General features: G+C 46.3%; 1 protein-coding gene across 1 annotated transcript; it reads right to left on the minus strand.

Moving 5' to 3' along the window:
* Window positions 1–759: 759 nt before the first annotated feature.
* On the minus strand, window positions 760–15621 carry CLUP02_03762 (asparaginyl-tRNA synthetase; the record flags this gene model as incomplete). The annotated part of the gene is made up of 31 exons (XM_049282779.1): window positions 760–886; window positions 967–2618; window positions 2680–2781; window positions 2959–3023; window positions 3085–3131; window positions 3196–3425; window positions 3644–3712; window positions 3815–3905; window positions 4004–4637; window positions 4721–5050; window positions 5149–5271; window positions 5349–5388; window positions 5441–5722; window positions 5827–5952; window positions 6045–6107; window positions 6137–6164; window positions 6242–6681; window positions 12002–12112; window positions 12324–12407; window positions 12471–12627; window positions 12681–12759; window positions 12863–13119; window positions 13199–13360; window positions 13440–13480; window positions 13580–13958; window positions 14180–14299; window positions 14354–14425; window positions 14606–14628; window positions 14686–15294; window positions 15426–15548; window positions 15583–15621. 31 exons carry the CDS (start codon window positions 15619–15621, stop codon window positions 760–762), a joined length of 6705 nt encoding a protein of 2234 aa, XP_049139922.1.
* Window positions 15622–15807: the final 186 nt, after the last annotated feature.

Consider the following 15807-nt stretch of genomic DNA (forward strand, 5'->3'; position numbering starts at 1 on the left):
TGCGGCGCCGCACCATCCCGTTCGGAGCCGGGGCCTCGGTCTGGCAACGATTCGAGACTCTTACACACACCATCGAACATTAGGTGAAGAGAGAAATAGGAGAAGGAGAGTTCGTGTCTGACGCTTCCTACCGGCAGTTCGTGTTAGGTTCGGCCTAGGCTCGCTGCGTCTCGCGACTTTGGCTTCGACTTTTGACAGCTTCTTTTTTTTTCGGGCTCCCACCTCGTGGAGGGCATGGATCCCTGGATGGGGAAAGGCTACGCCGTCGTCGTCGGTCAGGGGACGCGATTTGCTGAATGTTGGGACGTAATAAACGCAGAGCAACACGGCTGAGGTGACTGCCTTCTCACCCCCGTTGGAAGATTGGGAGACTTCAAATCGTCTGGGTCACAATCTCTGCCCACTTGCTTGAATCACTGCGGCAGATAGCTCATGCGTTTTTGTTGTCTTCTTTCTCACTGGAGTTTCAGCGCTCCGATGGAGATTGTGGTTGTGATATTCCGTAAAACTCCTATCTAAGCCCACCGACACCGTCTCTGGTTACCCTTTTGCAGCAAACCGCTGTCAAAAAACCATTTGGAAAGCCCCTCCCTTCGGGAACCTGATTGATCTCTCTCATACCTCTGCCGCAGCGTTTTTTGTGAAGCACGCCGGGCCGATTTTCCTTTTCCCTTTCTTCCCCTGTCTCGTTCCTCTCATCACTCTCGTATCTATATCTTTCTTCCTCTCAACACCGGACCACACACACTGGCTATTTCTCTAAGGCTTGCAACGTCCCATGTAGCGGGGGTACAAGCATGTCGTACGGACGGTGTGCTGGTTGGCCAACCAGGCCAGGAAACGCTCGAGGCCAAGACCGTAGCCGCCGTGGGGGGAGGTTCCGTACCTAAAGCAGTCTTGTCAGCAATCGTTGTCCTTTTTTGTCTATACAACAGCTTCGAGAGGGGGGGGAAAAAGTAAACTCACTTTCTCTGGTCAGTGTACCAGTAGTAGTCCTTTGACGGGATTCCCTCTCTGTCGTAGGCGGCGAGGAGCTCGTCGTAGCCCTCCATTCTCATGGAACCACCAACAATCTCTCCGACACCGGGCATCAGGCAGTCGACGCTCTCGGTGACGCGCGGGTCGTTGGGGTCCTTCTTCATGTAGAAGGCCTTAATCTCTGTGGGGAAGTGGGTGAGGAAGATGGGCTTGTTGATGATGTCGGTCATCCTGCGCTCGGCGGCCTCGGCAATGTCGTCGCCAAACTTGTGGGTCTCGCCGTCCTCGTTGAGGATGGGGGGGTCTTGGGCGTTGAGCCAGTCGATGGCGTCGGTGTACTTCATGCGCAGGAAGGGGCGGACGGGCTTCTTAAAGTCGGGGTTGAGCTCCTTGACGTAGGCGGCGATCTCCTCGTCGGCGAGGACGTTGTCGATGACGCGGCACATGACCTCCTCGAGATGGGCGAGCAGGTCGGGAAACTCGATGAAGTCGAGCTCCGCCTCGACGTGAGTGTACTCGGACAAATGTCTGCGGGTCAAGCTGCGCTCCGCACGGAAGGACTTTTCGATGCAGTAGACGCTTCCCAAGCTGGGGAGGACGGTCTCGAGATACAGCTGGGAGGACTGGGTGAGGTAGGCAGCCTCGTCGTAGTAGGGGACGGAGAAGAGCGTGGAACCGCCCTCGACCTGGGTCTGGACCAGAGCCGGGGGAGAGACCTTTGTGATCTTGAGGTCCTTGTAGGTCTTGGTGAAGGCCCACTCGACGGCGGCGCGGATCTTCATGATCGCGGAGGCGTTGTCACCGCGGAGAACCAGGTGGCGGTTGTCCAGCATCTGGGAGTCCCACTGGTTCTGCAGCAGCGAGACCTTGTTGGTGATGGCATCTTCGTCCGTGGGCGACGTGCCAATGACCTTGTAGTAGTCGACGTGAAGTTCACGGTTATCCGGGGCGGTTTGGCCCTCGGGGACCTTCTTGAGCTCGCCGTAGACCCAAAGGGAGGTTCCCTGGGCAAAGGTGAGGGCGTCGTACGTCTTTGTGAGGTCGCCGGCCTGGAGCACGCACTGGAGGTGTCCGTAGCCGTCGACGAGGGTGATGAAGGTGGCCTGCTTCTGGGCGCGCAGCCTGTGAATGCGGCCGGCAATCTTGACGCGGTCGCCCTTCTTATCGCCCTCGCCCAGCACGACGGTCTTGTCGGCGATGGTGATGCGCTTCGCCTCGGGGAGAGACTCGTCCTCCTTGATGACGATCTGCTTGGCAGCCTCGAGGGCCTGCTGGCGGGCCTTCTTCTGCTCCTCCTCCTTGGCCTCGATCTGGGCCTGCTTGACGAGCTTCTTGCGGTGGGCGTCGAGGGCGGACTGGGCCTTTTTCACGGCGCTCTTTGCAGGCTCCTTCCACTCGAGGCGAGCGGCCTCGTCGTCACCCGTCTTGGAGGCGCGGGTGAGGAAGTGGCGCGATGTGACGGACTCGTTGTTGGCGATGTAGGCGGCGGCGAGGGACTTGAAGGGGGAGGACTCGGTGCCCTGGGTCGAGGGCTCGTCGGCGCCGACGTCGGTGTCGATGTAGACCTTGTCCTCCGTCTTGGGACGCTCAGCCAACTCCTGTGGGGCGGCCATGGTGTGTGGTCGAGGGTTCTTTGACGTCTAGGGAGAGAAAGGAGTTGCGTCCGTCGACTGTTGACTCAAAAGCCGGTTGTTTGTGTACAGTCGAAGTTTTAGGAAATTTTTGGGATGGTTTCTGGATGGCGGGGTAAATTATTCGGATTGAGTTGGTGGGAGGGACGGAGGGGTGAGGGGAGAGGGTGACCTGGTCTGATGTACAGCGTCGGGTATCTTTTTTGTGACTGTGCTGCGTGAGTCACTTACAACCGCAAAGCCAACAACAATTGGGAGAGAGAGAAAATAATCAGGAATTGGTATTACAGGAGAAAGTCGTGCAATTGGGTTCAGTCAAAGGCAGAACCCTTTTTTATCTAACACAGACTATCCGGACCTGACCTGACATGTTGCTCGAAGCTGTGTGAGTCACCTCTGTTGGCTTTCCAGTGTCTGGGGTTTGTTACAGTGCAATTACACCTACCCCCTTGATACCTTTGCTCCCTGAGATCACCGCCCGGCGCCCAGCGGGAACTGAGGTGCTTTTCAAAAGACATTACCCTGCCCAATTCCCAATTGAGCGTTGTAATTGCTCAGAGATAAGGGAGCTCGGGCCTTACGTTACGGGGGCCCTCTTTCTTTTATGAGCGCCCGCCCGTTTGGCATTTGCTGAGGACGAGGTTGGGTCTCGCCCAACTTTGCTCCGAAGATAGGAAGGTAGGCGGGTGCGTAACCGTATCTAGGTACATCTGCTGGGTCTATCCCCCCTTGACTCGGGCATCTGAAGGACAAAGCGACGGTGAGGCGGTTTGCGTACTCACCTTGGGGTGGCGGTGAGAATGCTGGAAACAGTAACTGAACAAAGTCTCGTTATTTTGGTCCAAGCGTAGAGGGTGCAGAATGAGCGGTACACTACCTTTATACTACTGCGTACGGTACATTATTTGTGAGGAAAGCTCTAAATTGCCCGCAACTGTTATAAGTCGAGATTACCTCAGGCCGTGGAAGAGATTCGGGAAAGGGGAATCTTGATATCGGGAAGCTTCACAATGCACCTATTGAGATATACTTACAGAGTATGAAGCACTCGTGGGAGTCCCAGCTGGTGCCATCTCGTATGGTGTATCGTCAATGACTTTTGTCTATTTCATTTACTCATTCTTGCCATTCTTCGTATAAGGATGGCTGACGTGACAAGTCGCCCTAAGAAACCCAGCGTCTTATGGACGTCCATAATACCCAACTCGAGCTGCTGCCGTTCCGGTGAACATGCCAGAGTTTAACAAGTCCTCCTGCTCATTCCACTTCTCTTCCTGACATCCAGAGACCTGCGTTCTGTATCTTGTCAGCGATACGAACCACCCCCCCCACCCCCCCTTCTCAACTCCCTTTTCAAATGCCAAACTCCATCTCATCCGAATCAACCAACTCACAACTCATCCTTCTCATCTACAACAGCAGCAGCAGCCTTGCCCTCCTTCCCCATCCCCTCAAGCCCCTTCTTCACCATCGAGCTGAGAACCTCATAAACAACCTGCGCCGCCGCCAACGCCGTCTCCTCCCCGGCATTCTGATACGCAGGGCTCACCTCCACAACATCAGCACCCACCAAATTCAACCCCTCGATGCCCCTCAGAATCCGAATCAGCTCGCGCGTCGTCCAGCCACCGGGCTCAGGCGTGCCCGTACCAGGCGCGAACGCCGGGTCCAGCACGTCGATATCGATGGACAGGTACACGGGGTCCTCGGTGCCCAGCGTCTCCATGATGGATTTGACGATACCCGCGGTGCCAATCTCGTCAATGTCGTCGGCGGCGATGCGCACCCAGTTCTGCGCCGTGTCGTCGTCGTGGTCGGTGAAGTCGGTGCCGGAGAGGCGGGTGCGCAGGCCCGCGTGGACCGAGGGCTGGCTCGAGGCGTTGGAGAGGAGGCCTTCGTTGCCGGCCATCCAGAACATGGAGCCGTGGTTGAATTGCGTTGCGGTCCAGTAGGACGGGTACTTTGCCGGGTGCCAGGTGTCCAGGTGAGCTGTGTATTTCGTGATATACGTCAGCCATACCATTCTTTCTCAAGCATCTGTGACGCGATCCCATTCCTTTGCTCCGTCTGCCCGTCTCGCTCCACCTCAACAGGGACACCAAAAAACTCACCGTCAAAATGCAACACCCTCAACGGCGCCCCGTACGCCTCCCTAAGTGCCCTCAGCGCGGGCAGCGCGAGACTGTGGTCGCCGCCGAGGGTGATGAGCTTCGGCCTGCTCAGCGAGCTCGACACGGGCCTGCGCTGACCCAGCTCCTTGAAGGCGGCCGACATCTGCTCCACGGCGACGACGTTGTCCATGGGCGTGACGGGTATGTCGCCACAGTCGAGGATCGTGGCCCAGTTGGCGTACGGGTTGATGCTCGCGCGCGGGTTGAAGCCGCGGAACGACGTCTGTCTGCTCGAGGCCTGGCGGATGGCGCGGGGGCCGAAGCGGGCGCCTTTTGAAACTCAGTCAGTACCTTGTTGGCAGTAGCAGCGATTGTGCCGTTGCGAAGTGAAAGAAAGGGGGAAGGAGGGGAACATGTTTCCCGCTCACCTGGCCTATAGCTGACAGCCGTGTCAAACGGCGCGCCGATGATGGCGATATCGTACAGCTCGGACGGCGTCGTCAGGCACTTGGCGTGCTTAAGATGAGCGAAAGAGCCGATGCCCGTGAATCCTAAATCAACATCGTGAGCCCCTCAATGTTCTCCTCTCATAACCCATTTACTCTCCTCTGCGGTGACTGGTACTAACCCCACTGAACAAATATCAAGTTAGCCCTCCATTCTCTCATCTCATCACCAAGCAGCAAGTCAATGACTTGTAAAGACATCCATCCGACGTACCTCGAAACCCCATTTAGCCTCCAACTCATCCAGCTCGGCCTTGGTCCACTCTTTCTCGTCGCCGTGGTTGCCGCACGCGGCGGCCAGCAGGGCTGACGAGCAGCCCAGCAGGAGAGACGTCAACTTCATGACGGCTAGGTCTCGTTGTTGTTCTGTTCTCCCCTGTGATGTTTCCTGCACCCGAGTCGTTGTGACAATCACAAAGTAAGAACGGTCGTGAGAGGGGTTGTTAGGTGATGACGAGAATAGCAAGGATGAGAGAATCCTCAATTCAGGGCAAGTCTATCAGAAAGGAAAGAAGCAACTCCTTTTAAAAACGAGGGAAACCGGGCCAAGGTATATCGGGGACCGGAAGCGTTCAGAACGGGTCACACACCTCGACCGACCCGGCGCGGGTTTGCGCGCGCACGCGCCCTTTGTGGTTGTCTGATTCGAATGGCTAGACCGACAACTCGCTTCCCGTGTATTCGGGGGATATACATAATGGATCTTCTACTTGCAATGAATCCCGCCTATTGCTTGTTCATTATTGGCCAATGAGCATTGCATCTGCCGATATTTACCCTACCCGATAACCCCAAAGTTATGAGCTTACTTTACGTACATGGTGGGACACGGTAATCAGATCCGGGCTGTCACCAGGAAAACCCAGGGTTAAAGGTGATGACTTTTGTCACCTTGTGGCATTCAGTAAACCCAGCGGAGAACGTCCGGCGGGGAAGGTCTGATGTGGGGGTTGCAGGAGAGCTTCCTCAGCCAGTCGATAACGGGCATCTATCGTCCGAAAAGAGTGCGAAGAACCCCGCCGATGCCGGTAGTGTAGACTGAGTGAGGAAATAAATTGTCAACGAATGCATTAGACTAAAATGCCTGGATGCGGTGCGCCGGGCTTTCTCCAGGATGCCAGTAGTAAGGTAGAGGTAGACCGTAATATGGCGGGCAATGCGGGGTCGGTGGTGCATCGTTCCTGGCCGCCGGCGCGCGGTGGGGATCATGGAGCCCGGATATGTAACTACACGGTATCCGATCTCTTCCCGGGAGGTGGGGTCTCCCGTTAAGGATGGGCACGTCGGGGTGGTGGGACACCCACCTCGAGAGCGAGCGAGAGAAAACGTCCAATCGCAAAAGTGCGATATTAGGTGCTCGTTTATTTCATCATCTTCAGCGTCCCAAGTTGTGGTCCGTGGATGAGGTGAAGATGGTGGGCTGCAGAAGGTCCCTGGACCGTACGCCCAGAGAACCTAATGCCATACCTCACATTAGTACAAGGGCGAGGATATTCTGCCAGCAGCTCCCGCTATTCTGCCACCAAGTGTGGCTGCGGCAGGCCCTACCTCCGACTACAGAGCCTAGCTACCTATACCCACCCACTTACCTACCTACCCACTTACTTACTTACTTACCCACTTATAATTACTACTTTATTAACCTTATCGTCGCTACTATTATTAATTAAAGCTATTCTTAATATTAATATACTATAAAAAGAGAATAATTATAAAGTTAACGATCCTTTTATTTATTAATATACCGTTAATTATAACAATTATAATTATATAGAGTATAATTACTTATTTTATAATTAGCGCTTTTTTAACTTACTTAAGACTAGAGTAATACTTAACGAGGCTATTTATAAAGCTAGCTTCGTAATCTAAATTATTTAATATAAGCTTTTTATTAAGGTACTAATTATTATTATTTATTATTATACTTATAACCCGCGTTATAATTAAAAATAATAATATTTTATAAAGTTAACCTATTTAAATAAGTATTATAAATCCTTAACCTTATTTATAAACTATTACTAATAAATTATTATTAGCTTTTTAAATAGTAATTAGCTCTTTTATCCCGTTATTAATAACTTTTATAACTACTATAACTACTTATTTAGTAATACTAACGCTTTTATATATTACTACTACGTACTACTACGTAATAAAATAGACTAAATTGTTAACTAATAAAATAAGGGTATTCGACCTATTTAAATCTTTTTAAACTTACGGTTAAAAAGTAATAATTATAGTAGTATCGTTACTTATAATATATTTAATATATTAGCTACTTCTTATTATAATAAATTAAGTAGTAAGACCTTTATTAAGTAATTACTTAACTAATTACGTAATTTAATAAAGTACTAGTACCGCTTTTAATATAACGACGCGGGCTATATTACGAGCTTATTTATTATACTTATTATTACGATTTCCCTACTTTAATAATATCTAAATATTTTATTAATAGATTCTATATATAAAACTAACTAATTTAATATACTATTATTTAACATTTGTTTTTTTATTCTACTTTTATTAGTTACTCGGGCGGTTCTTAATATTAATTATATAGTATTAATACATAGTATTAATAGATACTCCTATTATCTTAATAGACTATTTTTTTTAGATTTTCTAACTTTTTAACTTTCCCTCTTATAAAGTTTATAACTATAAATTATTAATAGCAATATTAAGTACTTAACGCTACTACTTTATAAGCCGCCTACTTAGCTAAGTTTATTACCCTCTAAGTAATAGTAGCTTATAATAATATAGTATTAAAAATACCCTCGTTACTATTATTAAGAATAATACCGACCTTATTAATATACGCTTTTAACTTTAACTCGTATATATATATATATATATTCGTTACCTCGTTTTTTTTATTAAAATTAAAAAACGCTACTTCCCTCGCTATCTATTATTATTACCTTATTATTATTACCCTATTACTATTGCCCTATCGCTATTACCATATTACTATTATTATTATTATTATTATTAAATCGTTTACTTTAAATATATACTATTAAAATACTAAGATACGTAGTTATTATCGACCCCTAGGGCTTCCTTAATAATTAGAAGTTCGATCTTATAAATATTATACTAGAGGACTCCGAACTATAGTACGGCCGTTTTAAAAAATATAAATTAAATACTATTAACTTAAAAATTAGAAAAATATATATTAATATAGCTATTACCTTAATAAGTACTTAGCTTATATAATATAATAGCCTTAAAATACTTAACCGACTCTAAAATACTATTAATATTTTAAAAACGTAGCGTAGGAGTAGGTTAGGAAAGACTAAAAGGGATATTTTAAAATTATTAAATAAGGTAAAAAATAGGGGGTAGTTTTTAGCTATTTAAAGGGTAATTAATATATTATAGCGGGATTATTAGTATTTAATAATAGCTACGGCTAGCTATTATTAGTTATAAAGTTTATTACGTAATAAAGATACTTAATATTAACCCTAATAGACTAGCTTGCTTATAAAGGCGAAGATGGCCCTTAATGAGGCGGACCGGACCCTAAAGGGCTATTATTTAATATTTATAAAATAATTAATAATAATTATACTTTTTAAGTTACGAATTACTTTCTATTTAATAAGAAAAAAGCTAATTATAGTTAAGATATTAACTAGTCTAGCACGTATAGCTTTAACGAGGTAATGCGGGATATTCTTATAAAGAATATAAAAAGTGAATATTCATATAGAAGCAAGAATATATGAATATAGGGGATATAAGCGTATATAAAAGAGGTTTTTGTAGTAAAGAGAGTAATATAGTTGAATTACTATATGAGAAGTTGCTTGCTTAACGAAAGGTCTAGGTAGGCAAATACACGCCTATATATAGGCATAAAAACCTCCTACTGGAATAGTCCATTGCTTATTAATTATGATATAATTAATAAGCGTATACGTAAGTGAATGCGTAATCGTAGTACGTAATTCCGCCTCGAGTAAATTCCAGATTATTCAGTTACCTTCCAGTACTTTCCATTGCTCACGTAAGCTTATATAAGCAGTATTGCTTACATAATCAATACCTATAATAATCTACAGAAATCGTAGATTAATATGGTATATAGTTTGCTTACGTAATATTGATAATAAGGCGAATAATAAGGTAAACAAAGTTACCTTCGTAACAACTAGCTATTAATATTACTCCGGGTTTACGAAATTCCCTTTTTATAAGTTATATATACAAATTATAAGATTACTCTACTTAATACCCTTAATAATAATACTTAATTTAAAATAGTACTATACGTACTTTATTACTAGTACGTTAACCTTAATATACTAGCCCGGACCTAGCGTTATTTTAACCTAGTTATAAAAAATAAGACTAGTATAGTTATATATAACCCTTATTTTTAATAATTCTTTATAGATTAGGGTAATCTCCTCCGTAACTAATTAATAGCTATATACTACGACTAATTATTTAAATTTTAAATTACTAAGTACCTTGTGGTAGTAATTAATTACGTTATTAATACTTAGCTTAAGTTATAATACGAAAAACTTATACTTATTTAGGTTAACTAAATTAAGTATTTTAATTACTTAACTATATTAATTATTAAATCCTTATACGCGAGTATTAAAATACGAGTTTATTATTATATAAGTAACTTTAAAGCCGTATTTAATAAATTAGTTATTTTTTAAATAAGTTAAATAATTATAATTAGTACTTACCGGACCCGTTACTAAGCTAAAGTATTAAGTATTATTATAAAATTACTTTAAAAAAAGGTACGTCCGTATATATATTATAATACTCTTAAGTAACTTTTATAAAAACTTAGTACGCTAAGTAAATAGCTAAATTTAGGTTTATTAAAAAAGCTATTAAAAAAGTATATATACTACTTAATTCGAACTACTTATAAGCTATCTTATTATTACGTCCTTTAGTAATATATTAAGGATAGTACTCTAATATTATTAAAGATCTATTTATATTAGTTTTAGTAATATTTAGAGCTTATTATTAATAATAATATTTTTATTTCCCTATTTAATTCCTTATAAATCCGAAGTAAGGGTTGCTTATAGGGCTTTATAGCGAGTATTATAATAATTATAATAAATAAGTTAAAAAAACTAATTATTAATTAAAATACCTCTTCTAAATAAGAGCCCTCTACGTTTAAATATAAGGAAGTTACTAAATATATAAAAATAGTACTTATATTAGCGCTATTATTATTAATAATACTTTTAGTACTAAATAAGGCTATTTCCATTTAACAAAGCCTCGAGATTATATACGATTTTAATATATACGAGCTTAATATAAAAATATAATAGAAGTATTAGCGGGCTATTATTAATAAAATAATTAATATAGTTAATAATAATACGATTAATTTTATAAGGGCTCTTTAGTCGCTAATACTTATAAAGTCGTAATCTTAATTAATTAATAATTTTACGTAGTTAAATATATTATAAGATTTAGCTAACGAGGATTATATTTATAATATTAATCTTATAATAAAAAATAAGATAAATAGACTTATTAATAAGTACGAGGCTAAAATAGAGTACGAGGCTAAAGTAAAGGAAGTTACTAAATTACGGGCTATAGGCTATATAGAGTAATTAATAGTTAATTAGGTAGTTAATTAGGTAGTTAATTAGGTAGTTAATTAGGTAGTTAATTAGGTAGTTAATTAAGTAATTAATTAAGTAGTTAATTAGGCTACTTTGTTAATTACGTCAAATTAAGCTAATTTATTAATTACTATACTTTTTACTAAAATAATTTAATTAACTATAAGTTAACTAACGGCCTTTTATTAGTCTAATTTATTTAAATACTAACTACGTAGAGCCTAGCTTATGTATATACCCGAGACCGGCGGTCGTGTGGCGGCCGTAGCTACACTTGGTGGTAGAATAGCGGGAGCTGCTGGCAGAATATCCTCGCCCTAGTACAAAAGCGACTCTTCCCCCAAGTAACACACTCCCCAGATCCCTCGAAGCCTGAACCACATCCGGATTTTCCATTATTCCTCTCGAACCCCCCTTGTCTACCTCCATTACTCACGTACTTTAACATCCTTTGCGCTCCCCGCCTCAAATCTTCCAGGTTCCCCAGGGAAACCCCATGAACGCCTTCGTGGCGTTCGCAACGCGTCTCGAACATAGCCTCCGTCACGGTTGCAGGCACCGCTACCTAGGCTAGGTACGCGGCACCACAGGTGTGTTCGTAGGTAGGTAAGCAACGTCAGAACTTGGAACGAGAACTTGGAAAAAGGGGATGGCGTCTCCGTGTATGTATGGCTTCGGAGGCGGGTAAGACAATAACGCCTCCTTCTGCCTTTCTCTCTCTCGCTCTTTCTCTTTTAATCTCTCCTCTCTCCACCAATCCATCAGCCGTTCCATCTCTCTTGAAAGAAAAAGAGGCACACAAACAAACCGATTGTAAATACACACGCAGAGTGAGAGAGAGCACAGGCCCGGGAGTCCCTGAGGCGTAAGCGTTTTGAACCACGCGAACGCCGTAAATCCCGTTGGGGGGAGGGAAAAGACACAAACGGCACACTGTCAAGTTTTCCTTAACCGCATCTGTCTCGCATTGATGACCGATTCCTTCGGATGGACGACGGCACGCCGAGGCTGCGACGTCATTCTTTTATGCGATTCCCTTCCCCCCCTCCCCCTCCCCTACCACCAGCAACTGTACTAGTCCACCCCCCAGAAATCCGCCCTCTTTAACCTCAGACCCCTTCAAAGACTGCTGGACTTTTGCCCAAGAAGTTGGGCGGGCATGCGCTCAGGCAGACAGATAGGAAAGCGCGGCCAGTGAGAGTGAGGGGTTGTTGGTGGCCTTTGCGCTAATCATCGCGCGCCGCAAAAAAAAAAAAAAAAAAAAAAAAAAAAAAAAAAAAAAAAAAATAAAAAAGAGAAAAAAAAAGGGGGGGAAGGGGGAGGTGGGGGGGGGGGGGTGTTGGGGGGCTTTGACGCAAACAACGCGACCCCAAAAAAAAAAAAAAAAAAAAAAAAAAAAAAAAGGTCAAGTAGAGTTTCAAGAGGGCGCAGCTGGACAATAAAGAACATTCCAACGATAAGATTGGCAACGTTAGGCATCCCAGTTGAGAGACCTGGGCAGACGGAACGAACGTCGGGTAGCTCGCCAGCATCATAGTTGAGCATGCTTTTGGTCCAAAAAAGCTACTGCCCACCGTCCATTACTTGCGCGCTTCCAACGTGCGTGCCTTGCTTGCCATATCCCTTCTTTTCGTGCCCCCACAACGTGCAGAAAGAGAAAAGATGTGAGTGAACGGATGGCGTGTACCGAGGCGGGCAGCAAGCGGGAATGACTCGCCTCGTCGATCCGATGTTGGAGGCTCTGATCCGCCCACGCATGTTAAACATCAGCAGTCAGTGGGTGATGATCCCCACGAGGCCATGCCCTTCAGCTGATCGGTGCTCGCTCCGCGCGGGTTGTGGCTGTAGATGGAAAGTTGCGCGCATACAGACACTTTGGGGGTTCAGCGCGAAGAAAAAAAAGACCATCGATTTAAAGTGCACTCCAATCGCCAAACTGTCCTATCGAAGTATTCCTGCCTGCGTGATGAATTTACCCATCCCTAAATGTAGAAAGAAGCAAGAAAGACCACCAAGATCCGGGCCAGAGCAAGGCGTATGAGGGATGCGAGAGGGATGAGGGGCTGGATTTGGTAAGAGGGCATGGTATGAGGGAGAACTTTGGGAATTGGTGAACAGAATATGGAAGGGGGGAAACACAGCCCGTCGACTTGCCCATTCGTCCTCCTCGCAGTCCCCAACCAAGATATGCCTAGAAGCCCGGACCGCCGCGGCCAGATGATCCAATCCAAACCTTCGTTATCGCTGAACCAGGAAGTGCAATCCATTAATTCGCGAGGAACGACCGTTCTTGATCGGTCCAAAGCTGTGACTGATCAAGACCTAAGCGTGTCCAATGCCATGCGCGCTGCAAAAAAAGGTCCAAAATGCCGTTCAAAGATGGAAACCCAGAACCGTTTGCGCGCGCATCTGGATGGCAAGAGAAAATGTCCAAGCCTGGTTCTCGGCTTTTCCGCTCGCCGCCAGAGCCAGAACTGGGTGGGCATGGCGGGAGGAAAGCAAGACCCATGCGTCAAGGGGTCCCACGATCAAAGCACAAGACACTTGTGTGACTTCTTCTTCGGGGCAGGAGGCTCCAGAGCCGCAACAATTGCCTGGGGAGGTAGTATGTTAGTAACAAATCTAGAGCTGCGATATAGGCAGGTTAAGGAGGGGAAAGAGCAAAACAACAGATCCAACGGGAGAATGCATACCTCGTCAAAGACATCCTTTAGCTTGTACTGCGTCAGAGCACTGCACTCGACGTACTTGACCGCACCCAAATCCTTTGCCATCCGCTCGCCGTCCTCTTTCCGTACCGGAGACATCTTCTGCTTAGAAAGCTTCTCGCGGACGCTGGGGTCCTCGCGCAGATCGACCTGGGTGCCGACGATAAGGCAAGGGACGCCGGGGCAGTGGTGATGTACCTCGGGGAACCACTTCTCGCGGACGTTCTCGAAGGAGGCAGGTGATGTGACGCTGAAGCAGACGAGGAAGACGTCGGTCTGGGGATAGGAGAGGGGGCGGAGTCTGTCGTAATCTTCCTGACCGGCGGTATCGAACAGTCCCAGTGTGTAAGGCTCGTCACCGATCCTGCGTAAGAGAAATATCCACCATTAGCGAAATGGCCTACCAAAAGTCCAGCAACTTCTCGTCTCTTGCGGCTTCTTTTCTCTCTCGAATCCCCATTGTTTTTGATTCATACACTCGTCGGCTCATCCGCCCTTTGACCATCTCTTGGAAAGACCCTTTTGTCTATGCTTTGTGGAACCCGATCTTGGATTGTTTTGGAGGTGTTGCAGGAGAGGACTCACATAACAGTGACGGCATAGTTATCGAAGACGGTCGGAACGTATTCGGAGGGGAACTTGTTCGTCGTGTAGCTGATGAGAAGGCATGTCTTTCCGACCGCACCGTCACCGACGACAACACACCTAGAGGAGGAGAGAGGGAATCAGTTTTTGTTGCAAACAGAAGTGGCTAGTGACATGCGCGCTTTGATGGCTGCCCATTTGCCGATCGTCAAGTTCAAGTCAGGATTGGCAACGGTGAAGGGAAGCCTTCCCAGCGACAGGGAGCAGTGGAATCCGACAGCAACAGCGACGATGCAGACAGGGCAGAAGCAGCAGGCAGGCGAAATAGTGGAAAGGGCGACGACAAGCCATCAGGTGTCAGGTGTCGGGAAGGGGGGGAAAGTAAGAAAATGAAGCCTAGCGAAAAGAGGCTCAAAATGTACGCACTTGATAGTAGCGACGACCATTGTCTAGATCAATGATGTTCCTGTGCAGGAACAGAGACCTGTGGAAAGAAAAATTAAGACCGGTCTCTCAGTCTCTCCCTTATCGCGCGGCGCGTCGTGTCGTGTCGAGTGTATTGTCTTGTCGAGGTCGGGGTCGGAGTCGGGTGTGATTTCCAGGCGCAGGTAGTTGGGGGTTAGAGTGGCAGCGGGCAAGAGGAGTCGAAGCGGGTGGTAGGTAAAGTGTGGTGGTAGTGGCAGTGGTAGTGGTAGTAGTATTGGTACGGAGTAGCAGCAAGGTATGGAAGAGACTAGGAGCAGTGGCGGTGGTGGTTGCCGTTGCTGCAGGGCGGAAAGATGAGGTGGGTAGTGGAGAAAGAGAACGGGGTCGAGGTCGAAATGGGGGGGCGGCGACGACGAAGGGGAAGAAAAGACGTGGATTGGGTCGGGTGCCGGTGTGGTGGTCTTTTTTTCTTCTCTCTCTCTTTTGGGTGCAGGTGGTAGTGGTGGTAAGAAGAAGGTGAAGTAAGAGAGCAAGGCAAGGGACAAGGCGACAAGGTGACGGCGAGGGACGCCAGCAAGGTAAATGGAAAGAGTAAGGCGAAGGATAACGGAGCCAAGGCAAGGTAGGGAAGGAGCGAGTGAGAGAAGGAGGTGACAAGGTGACGGGACCCAACCAAAGCACAAGGACGTCTACGCAGTAAGGTATTGTGTACGCAGTACTCCGTATAGTCTGGGAGGTCACAAGTGAGATGTCGTCGGGGATTTTTTATTTATTTTATTTTAGCAAGGTAGCGATGGCGTCGGCGGTGGTCTCGACACACGCTGCAGCGGTGCATCAGCGGCAGAACACACGCGGGAAAGTGGGACACCTCAGCAGACTGCCAGACTGAATCTGGGAATAGAAGGGGGAGGACGGGGTCGGGTAAGGTAGCAGCAAATTCGACCTTGCGGTAGGGGTTTTGAGTTTTATAAACTCACTGAATTTTCTTTCTTCTTTTCGTCGAATGAGGTCAGCATCTGGGTGAGAGGAGAGCGAGGGGAGAACAAGAAAAGATGAAGGCGTAAGGCAGGTACCTAAAGGTAAGTTGAGTCAACAGACGGGTGGAATTGACGAGTGTCAGTTGGTGTCAGTGTCAAGGCAAGGCAAGGCAAGGCAAGGTGCAGAGACAGACGAGACCGAAAGAGTTGTATGAGGCGCGCGTG

Source organism: Colletotrichum lupini, chromosome 2, assembly GCF_023278565.1.
Source record: "Colletotrichum lupini chromosome 2, complete sequence".
NCBI lineage: Eukaryota > Fungi > Ascomycota > Sordariomycetes > Glomerellales > Glomerellaceae > Colletotrichum > Colletotrichum lupini.